The sequence below is a fragment of the Haemaphysalis longicornis genome, unplaced genomic scaffold, assembly GCF_048455015.1.
Source record: "Haemaphysalis longicornis isolate Haplotype H1 unplaced genomic scaffold, Haemaphysalis longicornis Haplotype H1 scaffold_4, whole genome shotgun sequence".
Lineage (NCBI taxonomy): Eukaryota > Metazoa > Arthropoda > Arachnida > Ixodida > Ixodidae > Haemaphysalis > Haemaphysalis longicornis.
This window is the reverse complement of record NW_027526361.1, coordinates 26991250-27009419: the sequence shown is the minus strand read 5'-3', so window position 1 is coordinate 27009419 and position 18170 is coordinate 26991250. Positions and strand designations below refer to the sequence as shown.

The 18170-nt window shown below is 45.2% G+C and overlaps 1 protein-coding gene across 3 annotated transcripts in view; it reads right to left on the bottom strand.

The window, feature by feature from the left end:
• The window catches only part of Tbc1d5 (TBC1 domain family member 5), a 45980-nt gene that overhangs the window by 12077 nt on the left and 15733 nt on the right, over positions 1 to 18170 (bottom strand). For all 3 annotated transcript variants that reach the window (XM_077706212.1, XM_077706213.1, XM_077706211.1), the window contains exons 7-15: positions 17929 to 18017; positions 17503 to 17523; positions 17356 to 17406; positions 16375 to 16441; positions 15426 to 15592; positions 14102 to 14244; positions 12525 to 12631; positions 9845 to 9954; positions 1849 to 1946 (exon numbers count right to left, since the gene is read on the bottom strand). In XM_077706212.1, coding sequence (XP_077562338.1) covers positions 1849 to 1946; positions 9845 to 9954; positions 12525 to 12631; positions 14102 to 14244; positions 15426 to 15592; positions 16375 to 16441; positions 17356 to 17406; positions 17503 to 17523; positions 17929 to 18017 — 853 coding nt within the window. The remainder of the gene's footprint in view (positions 1 to 1848; positions 1947 to 9844; positions 9955 to 12524; positions 12632 to 14101; positions 14245 to 15425; positions 15593 to 16374; positions 16442 to 17355; positions 17407 to 17502; positions 17524 to 17928; positions 18018 to 18170) is intronic.

Sequence of the window (18170 nt, the reverse complement as noted above, 5' to 3'; positions counted from 1 at the left end):
TCTCCTCTGCATGCAGTCGTTCTACACACGTGCCACCACGTGCATCTGTCACGGGGCACACTCCAGGCCAATTTTCGTTGCTATCTGCCAGGGTGCCAGATCAGCACTATGGTTAGCACACTTGCCACCTGCTCTTGTTACCAAAGTTCAAATTCTGCACGAACCCAAATGTGATTTTTTTTCGTTTATTTTGTCGTTATAGTGGCAGCCATTTTGGTATCATTCGTACTGATGCCGATGACGACATCTATGGCTTCACGCTCAGACGTGTCCGAACTGGCACTGCTACAATCACTTTCTCATCTGATGAGACACTTTCTAAGGCTTTCGCCTTAACAAGCTATGTAACCATGCTCTACCGAAACAAACAGTAAGGAGGAACCCATGAGAAGATTTCTGTGCTTGAAGAATACCGCAATTAGACAGCATAAATAATGCAATTGCAAATGTTGCACAGGAGGGGATTTTTGAAGCCCAAAAATTCTTTGAAAATGTAACTGACAATTTCTCTATATCTATCTCTCTGTGCATGTGTGTGCATGTATTTCAAATATATATATTTTTTAATTTTGCAATATATTTATTTTTTCTTTGATTCAGTGTTTTTTGGTGTCTAATTTCAATGTGAGAGAGAAATCAGTTTTCCTCAGGGCTCAAGCTGCAAGGCAACTGCATAATTACTGGAGAAAATGTAATGCCCTCGACATTACACACCTTCATTGAACACATACCAAGCATTAATGCAATGAATTAATGCACCAATCAGTGATAACAGTAGCTAAAGCACGATGTTTTCAGGAGCACGGCCTTAACATCTGAACATGCCAAACAAAGTAGACATGCACAATATGAAAGACTTGACAGCCATAGGAGCTTGCTCCTTGCAGCTTGGGAAAAGAAGTCCCAAGAATGTGCGCTCTACGTTTGCGCATGACAAAGGGATAGCAAAAAAAACCAAGGGAACATTTTGACAAGAATGGCCCTTCTTTGCGTTGCACTATTCCAAACCAGCCAAGGCAAACTACCCCAGATGGAAGTTTATGCATTCTAATTCCTCTTTCAAAGGATGGTAGGTCTGCAGAGCTCATGCCAGTCAAAAACAATCCCCAGAAGTGGCACTTCTAAGGAGCATACAAGTCAGCCTGCATCCATACAAGGACACCTGTACGGCCTTGGTGAATCATCAAGATCAACGCGCTGACATCTGCAAACGTCTCCCAGGCTTCAAAACGGTTGTTACTTCTAGTGCTGCCAGCCTACATTGGTCTTAGAAACTTTTTTTCTTTTGCTTTCCAACCAATTTTGATGAATCTTCATGGGCTTGTTCAGTTAGCTGATGTCAAATATCCAATTAGTTTTGATGTGAGGTAATTAGTTTCCAAGTTAATTAAAAATCTTCCTTGATTGTTCTTGAGAACAATAGCAAAAAAACTATTCAACAAAAAATTTCCAGCAAGGCATGAATAGATACCGGAAGTTGAGGAGAATGAAATGTAGGAAGCAGTTTTTTTGTTTTGCAATAACATACAAGTTTACATCAATTCTAACTTCTGCTTCCGTTATTGCTTCCGTTATTGGATGGTTTAAACATTCAACTTCACAGTGCAAAATAAATGATCTTTCTAGCTGCGCTACATGCTGGGATGTACCTCTTGATAATTTCCTATCACTGTGATACCACTCGTGGCGAAGAAGCAGGGAATTATGAAAAAAATTTTCTGTCCCAATGACCCATGTGGCCCCCCTGATCTTTGATTATTTGTTTTGCTTGTGCATGTGTGCATGCATATACAGCTCTTCTCTTAACATTGCACGTCGACATTCATCATTGGACCATTCTGCGCTCACCGTCTGAGACTTCGGAGCCAGACTCTAGGGTTGTAGGTTCACTGTTGGCTCTGGAATTCGGCGGGTGGACCCCCAAAGTGGTCGGCCTGGCTGTGGACCTGAACAAAACAGAGAACGCAAAGTGGGGCTTAACTAAAATAAAATGCTGTTGCAAGCATTTCCCCAATTTTTTGCTCTTTCAACAACAGTAACCCTGCACTCCCTAAGTGACGAGACAGTACACATTGCTGGAAAACAAGTTAGAAACACTTCGAACGCTGATTATCCTGAAAAATCAATGGCAGGTTCCAATCAGGGTGTCACGTGCCACAGCTGCCCCCTGGTTACACAGGGCACCACAGTGGAAGACTGCAGGTTAATTTCGACCCACTGGGACAAAATTTCATGCTTTCTAGCTCTTTCACATTTCAGCTGTGCAAAAAAAACTTTCCACAGTCGGGAATCGGATCTGTGACCTTGTGCATAGCAGTGCCGTGCCTTGGGTATTACAGATAAAACTGGGGAATATCTTGGGTGCCACAGCCTTTATGGAAACCATGGCTTATGTATTGGAAACCCTGCAAAGCAGTCCTTCCTATACTGTTTCCACTAAGAGAGAGAAATTCAAATGCCCCTACCGTAAAATACCGATCAAGCGCCCCACCCGTACAAGCGCCCCCCTGTCATTACCTGAGCATTTTGAGTTTTCACGCATTACCGAACAAGCGCCCCCCCTACCCCAACCACCGTTGATGGCCCAAACCAATGAAACTGAAACTGCCCAGGAACACTTTTGACTGCGCTCTTGGCTAAACCAGAATGCAATCTAATACCCCTGTCAAACGTGCCTATTTAAGTGCACTTACACAGAGTGCACTCGGCCAAAATGTCATTCGGGAGCAGCTAAACTGCAAACGCGAATGACACTTTACAAGGAACGCACTTTAAAGGGACACTGAAGTGACTTTGTCAAGCACCCGTTTTTGCTTGCACTGCGTAGACTGGCTCAAATTAGCACACTCTTCATCGTTTATCCGGTTGACAAATAGGTAATTATTTTACAAAGCGCGAAAGAAGAAAAACTACCATGCGCGGTTTGCGGCGGCCACACCAACTAAGCTGTGGCGTTGGGAGGAGGGGGCACCGTGATTGGACGATGCCCAAGGTTAGCAATCAAACAAGTTTCGGTTTCGGTTCTGTAAAACAACATGTTTGACATCCGATGGCGTCGTTGGATGGGCATTCTCAATATCCCAGTAATCGTAGCACCACGCTTCTGCCATGTTGTCGGCTGTAAACTGCATAACATAAGCCTCCTGCAGGACGGCTTGGAATCGTAGCATTCACTAGCGGAGGCCTACGCGTGCATGAACGCCCTCCGCGTCCCCGCAGACGCACAAATGCATGCGCTTTTCCCCCCATATTTGGAGCTTGCCTCACTCATGCCTATATCGTAAAAAGCATGTTCGCACCAGGCCAAGGGTCTGTTGATTCTGGCCTGTGCCCACTGCCCGCAAGCAGTCGGTGCTTATGGCAACAGCACGCCAACGAGAACTCGCTAGCGCGCCAGTGCCAGGCTGCGCGAGTTCTGCGGACTAGTTTGTGGAGCAGTGAACGTTGCGGCCCAAAAAAAGGTGAACTCAGTATAGAAAACATCGGCGAAAAACAAAAAAATTACCTTATATATATATAAAAAAAAAAAAGCTTGTAACCGCGGGGATTCAAACTTGTGACGGGCAAGACACTTGTGATGATATACGTAGCGCTCCAAACCACACGGGCGAGAGCGCTGCCAACAATAGAAATATAAGGTATTTAATGTATAACCAGTTTACACTTTTATTTACTTTTAGTGTTTCAAGCAGCTCAGGTGACTATTTGTTGTATTGCGCTCGTGCAGTAAGCGTCCCCCGAGTTTCCACAATAGCTCACGTCTAGCAATTGCATTTCTTAGATGGAAAAGCGTTCGCAGATGCGTAGTCGTGCTGCTGACCGCTGTGCTTGTTCGCCCAGCGCAAGAAAGTGCTTTCCGCACCCTAGTTTACGCTGTACGGTAAAAATATCAGTTGATTTCATTTCCTTATTACTAGGGATGGGCGAATATAGATTTTGAGGTTCGAAGCGAATTCGAAGTGAATAGTGATTTGGTCGAATAATTTCGAATCGAATAGTTCGAATAGTGCAAATTGCAAATCACAAAGACAAATGAGCAACTTGTGACCTGACTAATGTACACATTTTTTTCTAATAATTAGAACTCACGTAGGCACAGCATTGTGTAAAACTATTACCAGTTGAACATTTATTGCGAAATCTTACACACAGCTTTCCTTTGCTGTATTCACAAGTTTTCATGAAGAAATGCCTGTTGCGCCACATGCTCTAGGTGCAGCAGTTTCCGCCGGCTGCTCATTCACAAGTTTAAGCGCCGCCTAGAAACTCGCAGAGTTAAGCGCCGCCTAGAAGTAAGGGGGCACAAGGGTCTTTGATCAAAAACTTTATTTTTGCAGTTATGATGATGAAAATTGGGGGGGCACATGTAGTTTCTCATTCTAATTGTAGATATCAAATTTGTTTTTGAGTAAAATGATTATGTTCAAATTTATTTGGATTTTTATATTCAATTTTTTGACAGCCTTTGTAAAAGAACTGCTGGAGGGATGCAGCTAAACAGGGAACCAGTAAACTGCGCACAAATCAAAGAGTGCAATAAGACTAACATTATCATTATATCTGGTCTGTAGCAGAAGTTACGAACACTTGAAGTTTGGGCCTGGAAGGCAAAACCGGTTTTTCTGGTTGCCATCTTCCAGGCCCAAACTTCAAATGGTCGTAACTTCTGCTACAGACCAGATAGAATGATAATGTTAGTCTTATTGCACTCTTTGATTTGTGCGCAGTTCACTGGTTCCCTGTTTAGCTGCATCCCTCCAGCAGTTTTATTACAAAGGCTGTCATAAAATTGAATATAAAAATCCAAATAAATTTGAATATAATCATTTTACTCAAAAACAAGCTTGATATCTACAATCAGAATGAGAAACTACATGTGCCCCCCAATTTTCATCATCATAACTGCAAAAATAAACTTTTTTGGTTTAAGACCAGTGAGCCCCCTTAAAAAAAGAAGTATTGTAGCCACTAGTATCCTCGGCCGTAGCCAAGCAAAGCGCAAGTGGCTGGCCGCCATTTTGAATAGGCTCGCTTAGTGCGGCGTACTGCCGCGCTGTGCGAGCCTATTCAAAATGGCGGCCTGTACAAGTCTGCTGGCTTGGTGCCGCGATGTTCGGAGCGGTGTCGTTTCAGTGCCGCCTTTTTTTTTTTTTAACCTAAAGTGTGCTGGCGGCCGAGAGCTTCGTCGAACCTCTAGGCAAGGCAGCAACTCGGCAGTGCCGGCACTGATAATAGAAATGTCCGCGTCGCTGGGTCTTGAGCCAAGCCTGGGGTAACTCTTGGAAAGCTTGACCGAAAAGCTTGGCTTTCAGCTGCCTATTCGGGAGCATCGAATAATTCGAAAATATCGAATACCTGCATTCGGATCGAAGCGAATAACGAATAGAGAGCTATTCGATCGAATATTCGACAATTCCGAATATTCGCCCATCCCTACTTATTACCTATATTGACTTCGCTGACTCTTCTACCCCTTCAAGAGGCCTTATATTTTCCTACTGGCGTACCAGTCAGCGAAGCGTCGCATGTGCGCTTGTGCAGCGCTTGTGTGAAGCGACCTTGACTTGGAGCTAGATAAACTAACGAAGTAAAGAAAGGCACATTCTTCCATTCACAAACGTGTTGTGGCTTAGTTTCAACTGATCGAGCGAATTGCCATGACCCGTTGGCGGCCGGCGGACTAAACGTTGGGCCGACTGACTTGGTCGCGGAAGGTCGGCGAGCCGTGCAGTAGCGCAGCCAATTGCCAGCTCCTCTCCTGCTGACGTCACACGAAAACGCCAAAGAAAATGAGCGAGGGTGCAGAGAGGAGGACAGCATTTTTTAATTGATTTTTCTACTAAATAAATTCGCGTAAACGCGCTCAGAGTGGTCGAAACAGGGCCTAGGGACTCCGGACTACAATTTGCGCTCGTAATCCCGCATTGTTTACAAATCACTTCAGTGTCCCTTTAAGCTGAGTGTGGTCCCCAAACACACTTTACCGGGGCCAGCTCGCCGAGTGAGTAATCACGTGAACAGAAGTCCGAAAATTCGAAAAAGTAACATAAAACCGCGAGCGTTTAGATGATAATAAGTAACGTTAAAAGTTAATTATAGATATATTGCTTATTTACTTTTACAAAAATTGAAGCAGCGACAAAAAATAAGGAAATAACCTCTCTCTCAACAACGTGCCAGCGCCGCCTAGTGGGTGTTTTGCTCCATGGCAGCCGTTCTCTGTGGCCTTCTCAGACTTCTTGTAGGTGGTTTCTCGTGGCCCTGTGATTGTGTTCCTGCTTCAGCCTATTTTTGTTGTATTCAACGTTTTCAGATAATTTCCTCCAAACAATAATGCTGCTGTCATTCACTGCACAGTGAATAACAGTTTTAAGATATCAGCGCTGGTGTTCAGTCGCCGTCCCAACTCTGTTTTTTGTGGTCTTGTGCGAGGCACCGATTGCGATTTTAAACAATGCAAACACAACGAAATGTTTACATTATTCCTCACGTGATAAAGAGGGGGAATTTCAAGTAATTTTGCGTAATATCAGAGTCCTTCAATGCTTTACTGGTCACGAAACTGCTCCGTAACTCAATGGGAGAGCTTCATATGCTGCGTTTGGCCGCCGCGCGGTGGCGCCACCCTCTCACTGAGGTCACTCCTCGGGCGGCGTTGCGCTGGCCCGAACGGCGGAGCCGCGGCGAGTTGTGTTTGTTTTGTGCGGGAAAACAAATGTAACGTGCATCTCGCGCTCTTGTGATGCGACTTAAGTAGTGCAACGACGATGCCTAACATGTGTTGCGTCCCGGGATGTCGTTCCTTGTACAACGATACCACAGAAAATGTTTCCTTGTTCTGTTGACCGAGCGACGGGGAGCTGCGAGAGAAATGGAGGCGCGCCATCCCAAGGAAAGAAACGGGAGATTTCAGCTTCGATTATAAGTGTGTGACAGTGCGTGGAAATGCACTGTGTGTGAGAATGGAAAAAGCAATGTACCCTTTTGAGAGCATTGTGGACCTAGAATTGTACAAGGCTAACTTAAAGCCGGTTTTTTGTCATATCAGTCAGTTTTTAGCGGTGCTTCATTACCTGTTTGCAAACTTGTATTATCTTGCGCTCAGGCACGCGTGTAAAAAAAGCTTTGGGACGTCCTTGTGCTTTTACTTTTCATATTTCCGCGAATTATCCCATAGGGTTCGTCTTGTAACCGCGCGTGGCCGATTCCGGTTTCTTATCTGGCGTTTCAACCGGAGCGCCCGTTTGCTTTTTTTGTCGTACGTCCCGTCGGGCAATATTGTTTGATATGAAAAGGGTGCCACCTTGTCGCCAATTTGATTTTTTTGTTTCTTCGACAATGTTCTCGATCCCATTTCCATGGATCTGAAATTAATAACGTTCCGAGAGTAATGCATGCATAGCAAACACCGCGCAACTCACTTTATTGACGTTCATCTGTGCACGTCAGACTGCGGACTGCTTCTTCGATGTTTGTGTTTCATTCTAGTCTTCTGTAGAACAGGAGCTCGCTAGCTCGCAGCGTTCAGAAAAGCTTTGCGTCGTTCTTGGCTACGTGGCAATATTCTGTTTCCTCCGTGTGCTCCACATCGCACCGCGAAAAAATAAATTTTTGTACGCTGGACCACGCTCTTTTGTCTCCCTTCGTAACATTGAATTTTTGTTGCGCGTGATAAAATCAGTTTTATTGTCCTTTTTTCGCTTCCTGTTTTTGCAAATTGCAAAGCGTGGAAGCGGAAACACACATGGTGCAACAAATATCTCTTCGTGTTTTGATCCTTCGCGTTCCTGCAGGGTTTTAGATGTTCTCAGGTATGTACCCACTCAGTGAAACGACAATACTATTGGGCTATCTCTTTTAGTGTTCTGTGCATTCCAGAGCAATCAACCGATTCATTAAGCGTATATGAACGACGCGTACTTGGTTTCTTTCAGTTTTTTTATTGTATTATCGATCGGCCCGCAGCAGTCCGTGACTACGCAGCTACCGTATGTGTGGTATTTACAACATTTGCTTTAAGAAAAGAAGAAATAGAGATTTAAAAATCCGAAAACACAACGGCGCAGCGCTTGTGCCAGAGCACGCAGAAGCCGTTGCCGTTCGCGACCGAAGCCTACGGTAATTTACTACGAAAAATAAAACCCCATTGAAGGCAGCTGATGACTTGACTATTCATTGCTAACTACTACGAAAAAAACACACTTAATCAGCGCACAGACACCAAAAGCAGCGAGCGTTTGCACGCCAAGAGCAGGCCAATACATACATACCAATACGCCGCGAAAGCGGCGGCTGGATGACCTTTGTGCGGCGGTGGCGCCTGCAGTGGCGCGCGCGGTCCCTATATGAAACGAGCGCCGAAGTTTCGTGACCAGTAAAGCATTGAAGGACTCTGGTAATATTTACGCCGGCTATCGTAACTGACATCACGGCCAAGGGCAGTTTATTTCGTCGTTTAGCAGCGCGCAGCCTAAGTGTCACTTGGGAAGCCCGAGTGCACTCGGCGGAAGTGCACTTAAATAGGCATGTTTGACAGGGGTATAAGAACTCAGGGTAGCCATCAACTCCGCACATGCTCGCAATTTTGTTATTGTCATCTGACATAATTGAATGTGCTTGTGACTTTGTCACAGCATTGGTTCATGACATGCATTCGTAACGAAAGCCAGAAGATACTTGAAGATTTTAGAGATGCACCTAGGCCTTTTTGCTCCACCGTGAACAAACTCCGAACACATCATGAGTACAACTTTTTCAACATCTCAAAAATGGACAGATGATGGCAAGAGGCAAGAATGGATTCTCTGGCTAAAAGGACCAACAACGCGGTTGACGGGAACACTGAATGAATTGCTAACACTAGTTGTGCCAAGAGGGGCTTCACAGACTGCATCTTTACTAAAAATGTTTCTCTTGAATGAATTGCATTATTTTTTTCTTTTTCAGGAAGGGGGGGGGGGGGGGGGAGGTAAGGTTGGTGAACATTTACACACCGCCATTTTGAATTATGGGGAAGTTCCTAACAAGGCCCCCCCCCCCCCCCAAAAATTCCCTGAACTATCTGCACTTTGAGGGGGGCACTTGCTCGGTATTTTACGGTAAATGTGGAGAATTAGTTGAACATTTAACAAATTCATCACACTGTGGTTGCCCTATTTTCAACCAAAAGCCTGCAAAAAAAAAAAAAAAGAAGCAAAGCTTGCAGTAAGCCGCACAAGGCTTGACCCATAGCGAAGCTGGAGGATTTCTTTCTAAGTAAGCATTGAAGGACACACCACCACGCATTACATTATGTCTGAAATTGTTTATTTATATGTTCCGTCATCGCTTTTCACTGTGGTAGTAGTAGGTAGTCGTCGTCATATCCATCTATATTGTAGTCTTCCTCATGCATAACTGGCAGGCCCGGATCGTTTTGTCTGCAGGCTTTCGCATTTCTCCCAAAGTGGAACACATCATCATGCGTTAGACCCGGCGGCAACCAGCTTCGCAAACTGGGCATTTGTAGCGCGAGCTGTCTTGTGCTCCACCCTTGAGGCACGGACACACGTGAACTGTTTTCTTGGTATTTTTTTTTGCCAGTTCCATGCGCAAGCCTAGACGACACTGGGCACTCCTCGTAAGGCATGTGCTCAAGTGTGCAGTAAAAGGCGGCAGTAACTATGACCCAGTTTTCTGATGACGCCGCACACATTACAGCCAGCAACAACAGGTTCGCTGTTAAAAAAAGACTCTTCCCTATTTAAATCTTCCCAAGTTTCACAGGCACGCCCAGAGCTTTAAAAACACTTCTGAGACATGAAATTTAAGCAGGAAGAAGTTGCAATACAGATGCTCATCTTACCTGCCAAAAGACCTCGTGGCATCGGAGGCTACCAAGGTTCTTCCAGATATTTTTGTAACCAAGCTAGGGCTGAATGCATCGAACTCTTGCTCCACTGGCTTCAGATATTTCTGAAACAAACGAACAAAAAAAAGCACAAAGACTGCATTATACATATTTCATATGTGCCCCCTTTCACAGTGTATGTTTTATTCTCAAAATCCAATTTTGCAGGCACGCTTCTAGGCAAACATTCCCGCAATAGTGCATTTTTTTCTTTGCTGTGCCTTAAGATCTAATGCACTCAACAAATTACAAGAGCTTTTCCTAAATAAAAATACAATAATTTCTTGCAATTACAGTGAAAGCTCCTTAATTCGGATCCAAAGTGAGTTAAAAAAACATACAAATGATCTGAATATCAAATTTCAACTCGACAAAAACAGCACATTTACAATTCTTTTATGTGTCCCTTTACTTTGCAAAGAAGTCAGCGATGTTAGTTTGTTTTCTGACAGATAGCTAGGCAGAAAGAGCAAATTTTCAGAATGCAACAATCTGTGCAGAGCGAGAGTGCTGCAGGGAGCATCATAGCAGAATTCTTTTAGAACTGCTTCTTTTGCAGTACGACCTGCAAGGAATAGGTCACTACACGTGTCCTCTCCATAGGATGCCTCATCCGCCACACTGAGGGCATCATTGACGATCTCATCATCGCTAAACTGGCCGGCGAAAACAATGCCATAATCAACCTGCAACGTAGCCAGTAAGCTGAATTTTGGAGGCATTGGTTTGAATGAAGTGGTGTGTGCATAAATTTGAGCCAAAATAATGAAGGTCCGAGGCCATAGGGCAATGTACATTTTTGAAGGGAGGAAGTAGGAACGCCAAATTATCTGAATTTCCAAATTATTGGGGGCTGAATGAATGAGGTTTTACTGTATTTATGGCCCAAAGGGTATGGCAGCTAGTGCACCTTAGTGAGCTGTACTTTCCTGACCAACAAAAAAGAACTGCTCCAAACTTCTAACTGGAGTTGAGTACATCTGATGTCAGCCACTGCACCTTTTCTATTCCTTGCAAGCAAGTGGCATCCAACTGTTTATTGAAAATACCCTTGTATGCATCCTGAGCCTCCTGTCCTTTCACTGGTAGTCCTTTCACTGGCTTCCTTCATTGGTAGTCCTTTCAGAACTTGGAAAGCCAAGTGCTGAAAGGACTACCAATGAAGGAAGCCGGGCACCTCATACTGACGCGTTTTGAAGCGAACAAACAGCAGGCAACAAGGACTTCAAGCTACACTTGCAGGCACGGACACAGCGCCATTCAAGACATTTCATACTGTCTTCCCGGTAAATGTAAGGTGGGGGTTTCAGAACCGCGCGCAGGGATTCCCTGATCAGCTCCCACACGCCTGCAAGCTTGGCACCTAGGGCGTGGTTGTGCAAGACCTTGAAACAACCGCGAGTCAGCAAAAAAATTACCGTATTTTGGCGCGTATAGCCTGCACCAAAAATGTGAAAATTTCAGTGGAAAAGTAGTGGTGTGGATAATATGCAGGGTCTTTCCCTTTAGTGCAGCTTGTTGGCAATGCGCATTGTGCCGTGAAGCTCCTACACAGTAACACTGACTAAGCCTTCCATGGCAGCGATTGCGCGAAACATACAAGGACAAGGAAGAAGTGATATTGCACTATTCTGCAAGTGGATTGCCAAGGCATGGAGGGCGATTCCAGGCGAGATGGTGCAAAAAAGCGTCAAAAAATGCTGCATCACACACAACATGGATGGAACCGAGGACGACATTGTGTACAACACTGAGGACTACAGCTCAATTGAAAGCTCTAACAAGAGCAGTGACAATGAGTGAATTGGGGCTTTCACCTTGCAACCATATTCTACTTGCTAAATATAAGCTTTTTCTATCTATATAGTATGTGATGTGTTGCTTGAGCAGTAGTTTTGGTGCAGCCTCTCCTGTATCAAATCTGCAGACATTATGCGAGAATATTTTTCTTCCCTTTCTGGCGGGCTAAAAGCGGCGGTGCGGATTATATGCAGGGGTGGGTTATACGCGTGAAAATATGGTACTGACAATTGTAGGAGGTTCGAGGAATGTCACATCGAGTGCCCTGCTGCATGAAGAAATGTTCAATATGCACTGGGTTACTGCATCATCTTAGCCTGCCCACACTTCAATGTGCAGTGTACGGATGGCAAAAAAGTTTGAGAACATTAAAGCTTAAAGGGCTTCTGCTCTACTCCTTGAGGCACAAGAACAATACCTTCACTGATAAACAAGACAACAAAATGCACAAAAGCCTGTCCACTAGAATGCCCAAAGAACAGGAGATCGTGGTCTTTCTAAGCCCAAGTTAAAATGCATTAGTGAGAGGGAATTTCGGTCCTCAGTGCAAGAGCAGCCTACGATGGGGCCTCTGCCACAATCTGGGCCTTGTAAAGTGAAAACAAGGCAAACAAACAAACTGGCGACCTGGCTGTAAACACAAGCAGTAGCGTTTGTTATGCGACAGAGGGGAGGGAAGTTGCGTCTTCCCTGTTCGCTCTAGAATGCTACCTGACACAATTGAGAAGCGGCAGTCCATGCTTCTGCTTGATGGACCTTGCTTGCAAGGCTCTACTGCAGTGTGTGCCCCCCTCTCCACTGCCACACACACACACTTCGTTTGCAGTCAACGTACCTTGGGATCCTTGAGGTGCAGAGCCAGCTGAAGAATGTACGTGACCTTCCGGCCTGCTGGAAACTTCATCAAGTAGCTCAGGCACTTGGCATAGTCAGAGTTCAAGACTGCAAGTATAGAAGGAAGCGAGCTCTCACAGAGCTGGCAAGAGCAGACCTTGTCCTGCTATGATCCACGCAGCTAGCATTTCCGGCCAGTTCAATCAAACATTGCACCTTGCACACCCTGAGCAATTGCAACATGAAACACCACGACAGCCAGGAGGGTCTGGTACTAAGCAAGCCTGTCCTGGTGCACACATGTCTGCACCAGAAGTGGCGCAGCCAAACCGGAACAGAGGAGGGTAGCGGCCAGCTAAGTTTCAGCCATTACCAAGTACAGTCATCAAAACTGTTAACAACAACAAAGAATGAGGTGCCAGCGTATGCACAGAGCGGCAGCTTATGATAGCGCTCGGGCTGCTAAGCCAAGCTGTGCGCATGTGCTGAAGCACCCGAGTGCGATAGGGCAGCATCGTGAGTGCTGATAACCAGGCGCCAAAAATGCGGCTGTAGCTATCACGAGCTGCCCCTCTGTGCGTAGGCAGGAACCTCGTGTTTCGTTGCTGTTAAAAGTTTTGATGACTGTACATGGCAGGGCGGTAAGCACAGAGGAGAAGAGAGGGCAAAACAGAAGTTGGTTCAGATGGGCGGAAGCGAAGAGAAAGAGCAAAGTTGGGCAATTCCAGCACCAAGACGATTCTGGAGGCCACATCATGGGCTTTCCTGGCTGTCCACCTGACGCTCGGTTTGAACATACACAAGCTGCACTCACTACAACTGCAGCCGAAATGGTGTTGGGATGCCACATTTGCAGCCTAGATAAAGAATGCCTGATACACTGGTAATACAAAGCACCCAATCCAAATGTAATGAGCTGCATAAATGTTCACTGCCATAGGTCGTTCGTTACCGCGCCTATTCAAAATCATTTCATTTGAACGATAACTTCAGTGCCACTTTTCATTGCATTTAAGGCGCTTCTACAACAAGTAATGCTTTGTTGTGGTTGGCTCAGAAAATGCCACGTTGACTCAGAAATGCCTAAGTGCTCATAAACCGATCTACAGTGCATGGTATCCCTTTCGGAATAGCCAGCACCACATTCGAGAGCTTCCGAAGTGCGTCTGTATTCCCACCAGGATAAAACAGTGTGACCAGTGCAACTCTTGTATTTGCATGACAGGCTGTGCAGGAGGGCAGTTTGCCCTTCTGCTCAACAAAGTGCCATTTGCCAGCAATGATTTTACATGAAAGGATGCATTCAAATAATCGTCTGCCTGGGATCACATCTGTATTTACTTCTGCTTGTCAAAAGACTCATCGCACAAACATGCAATGCGCGAGGTCTTTGTTAAAGACATTACTCTGTAGAAGCAAGTTGGTCTGTATCGGTACATTAGAGTGTTGCGAATACAAACATGCCTACCTGTGTTTTGTTTTGCCTGAACACTCCTCTTCTTTTCTCACGCTAGGCCACAGAGAGCCACCCTGATTGGCAAGCAAATGCATCTGAAGTGCCATGGGTATCGTACTCACGCGGCTTGCGAATGCACATGAGCATGGCCACGAATATGTAGTCCACCAGGTTGAAGGCCAGGCTGTCAGCGAAGATGGCGTCCCACAGGATCAGAAGCTCGGGGAGGACAAACTCGCGCCCGAACAACAGCCGGAGCCACCGTCTGTGTCACGGGCAGTGCGTGTTGTTAAAAGGCTGGCAAGGGCCACCACTTCGAAATAAATTCGAGCATTTCAACATTCCAACACGCTCGAGGGGCTGGCAATACTAGGTAAGGTGAACTAGGTTCTGTAAGTTACGTCCGTTAATCTGTAGGTTCTTCGTTCTTGTCTAATAGTAACAGAAGGTTTCGTCACGATAAGATGCCTAACAGAGTCCCATTACATGCTCACACCATTCTGTGTATACACAGTCCAAAGCTGTAACCCTTCACAGCTAGCATGACCCCTTAAAAAGCCTCAACTTTTTCTGAGAACTGAGAGGATAGAAGATCTGGCGCAGCACACAGCAGTGCAACTTCTTTCATGTCTAAAAAGAAAAAGTTTCATGCACACACTGCAGCTATGACACCCCTGCACATCTCATACATATACCTCCAAATAACGGAGTTAAAATTAGCTGAAGCAGTCAGGTTCAATTGCTAAAATGACAGTGAGAAAAACCAGCAATGTCATAAGCAGTTCATTTTACCACATAACACACGCCAATGACGACGGTGCCACAACTGTAAATTTAGGTACGATATATTGCCATAACTGGTATTGTTATGCTGTAACACTAGGTACACAGGCTATGCATAGCGTTGCAACAATAAACGAGTGCCTTTGTAGATTTTTTTTGTGTGCAAACTACTACCTCTAATGTGCTCAAACTTTCCAGGAAGGTTGCATTTCGTAATCAATTTCATTTTAATCCAGGAATAGTGATGGCACTTACCTGTTTGTTTGGAAATCATAAAGAAACCATCGCCGTCTATGGGAGAGCTGGTGGCCATCTTGGAAAAAAGAGCACCCTACAACAGCAGCCCCGCCCAGTGTCCTCAGAATGAAACAAGTGATTCAGTTAACAGGAAGGTGGTTTATATTGCCACAGCCCTCTTAAAGCGGTCACAATAAGTTAAAAAAAAAAAAAAAAGAGAGAGAGATGTTTGATTTTTCACCACGTTTGGTGGCACCCTGCTACGATCCAGCATCGCATATTTCATTTCCGGGCTTTGTTCTAAAGAGGATTTTTTGACCCGCACCTTCCTTTACACAACTAGGAATGACCTGTACGATTCCCGAGCCAAACAGGAGTGTGTCGGCCGCAGGGTGCAGAGAAGGTGAGGAAGGAAGGGGGACGCACATTCCGAAGACGTGCAGGGGGATCTCCATGTTCTCGAGGTGAGTGTAGACCGCCAGGTCATGTGCCTTGAGCATAGACTGGTTGATCCGACACAGCTTCACTCCGAGCCCGTTGTGCAGGCCAAGCGTGTTGGTCTTGGCAAATGGCATGAAGCTGAACTGGTCCACCTGGGTGGGAAGCCACACAGGGAGCGGCCCGCTCTACACACAATGACCTCCTTCAGCCACTGCCTTGGTGGTAGCCACACAGGTCGCCAAACTTTCCACAATCCCCTGAAGCCTTCAAAAATTTTTAAGTGCAGAGCACTTTGGGTGCTCGCCTTGTTGTCGTAGCTCGCTCGCTGGACCCAAGTAGAGCCCAACGGCGTACCGTCGTAATGGCTTCAAAAGCCAAGCGGTTTATATAGTCATAAGTGTTCGAAACTCACGAACCGCTGGTGCCTGTCATACATCTCCCCATTGTTTAGCGAAAAGAAAACTGCAGGTACATTTGAGGCAAAATATACATAATTACCCGGCAGTGCCTGTGTTCATTTAGTTAGGAACGCTCGTTGGGTTGGTTTTTACGATAGTAAGTGAAAAGAAGTGGCAGAGCAACGCCTGCATGTGTGGGAGGAAAAGCAAGCACAAAAAGAACAGAACTTCCACTGGCGCAGTTTCAGGTAGGGGGCATGCGAGCACTGTGAAGGCGGGAAATTTGAAGTGCACTGGGTGATAGCAGTGAGCAGATAACGGTGCTACAGCCCATTATGGCGAATCACTGCTCAGCACTTCCGACAGCTTTCACTTTGAGCGGAACGGCACGTTTTTTGAACAGCCACACTGTTAGTGGTATGCCTGTTGAGACATTACATCATTCTGGCCCCAGATTTTGCCAACTCAGTCTCAACGATCTAAAATTTCAAAAGCAGGAGAATTCTATCGAACGCAGTGTGGTACTTATGACTCACCCTAACATGATTTTCATTCCACGAGTACCAAGATTCCACAGCGTCCATGACTTGACAGAACAGGAAGCTGGAAAAGCCGATGCAATCAAATGGTCTTAAAGGTAGTAGTCTTTTCTTTTTAGCCGACAGCCTGACAGTCAACTAATTGCAGTTGTTGTCCCAAAACAATGCCAGTTTTGGAGTTCAGTGTTAGAAGAGTGTACTTATAGTAGTTGCAAGGCTGATGACATGTCAATATAATATCTAAACTTATCTGTTAAAGTTTAAGTCAGCAAGAAATGTCTGCAAGGGTCTCCATACTACACACCTCTTCATTAAAAAGGAGATGTGTGACCACATTCTGGCCAAATATTCAAGATTACCCTGCTGGTAACAATGATTAGTACTGCTCCCTGAAACAGAAGCAATTCAAAACATCTAGTTTTTTTTTTTAGGGTCCACCCTTAGGCAAGACAAACTTTGCCAGCTGGACCTTCCTTTCTAACTTCAATAACGATAAATTTATTCATTCATTTTTTAGAAAATTCAAATAAGAAAAGCTTTGTTAGTCGTGTGCATGGCCAATAGGCTAATTCAGATAAAAATAATAACAATTTACCTTTAATTAGCTACACCAGTACATGGCCAAACTTTATATACTACACCACCTTATTCTTCTCTAGAGTTTTGCAAGCTGCTTTAGCAGCTGACATTAGTAAAATTTAGTAGCTGACATTGGGAATTTTTTTCCTCACCGATTGTTTACACAGAGCATACCCTTGTTTTTCAAAGTATGTCACCAGAACGAAACAAGTGCAAATGTCTAGGCCTAGAGGCTGCCAAACATTCTCAAGATTATTTTAACGGCTGACACAAACAATACTGCAATGCACTGCTCAGTTGAGCAGCCCATGTCCAGTCACAAAACAGAGCTACACTTGAGTCTCTTGCTGTTCCCCACTACTAACAATAAAGTTGCCAATGAGGGCCGTTTTTACTTACAAGGCATCATGCTCAGTGTAGTCTGGATTGAGGAGCTCCCGGATGTCGTCTCTGTAAAAATACAAACAAAAATTATGCAAGAACTGGGCAAGTTAACTTCATGGGACAACACAGCACTTTGTGCCCAGTGGTCAGCAGTGAGCTTACCTTAGCGTGTCAGTAAACTCCCTAGAGAGAAAAAGAGGCAACAATAATTAAGAATGGTGCGGGGTAAAGCAGGTACTGAAAATTCAAATGAATTCAGCAGCTCCAAACAATGAGCAAATGAAAAGAGTGAAGATCCACATACTAGTTGCACCTAAGACGACCTGGCCGACACTTCGAGCTCTCGTGAAAAAGGTTGTAGAAAGCTTGCTTCAAGGTTAGTATTCAATACCACACAAATGCACTAAATAAATAATGGCAGTAAGACAGTATCCTAAACAGATGATATGAAATGGCAGCGAGCAATTGGGTCAGTGGGTTATTTGTTCTGCCCTAGGATGCCTTTACTGGGTGACCGTTACCCAACACTTGTTGTGCAAACGTTGCCAGAAGAGGCACAATCAAAGGAGACGCACACAATTGGCTCACCTAATGTAGCCTAGTTCCAAGGCGTGTAGAAACGCCTGCTGATCGTTGTGGAGCACAAAGATGATGGGGGCCAGCAGCTCATGCATGCCCTTGGGAACGAGAGAGGGAGAGAGAACGGCTAGGCACCAAAATAAGCCAACGTAGGAGCATATCTCGAGACAACAGGCTGAGACGACACGTCGGCCAGAGGGTAACACAACAGGTTAAACTAGTGGGTGCAGTTCTGCTTCCCTTACACAACA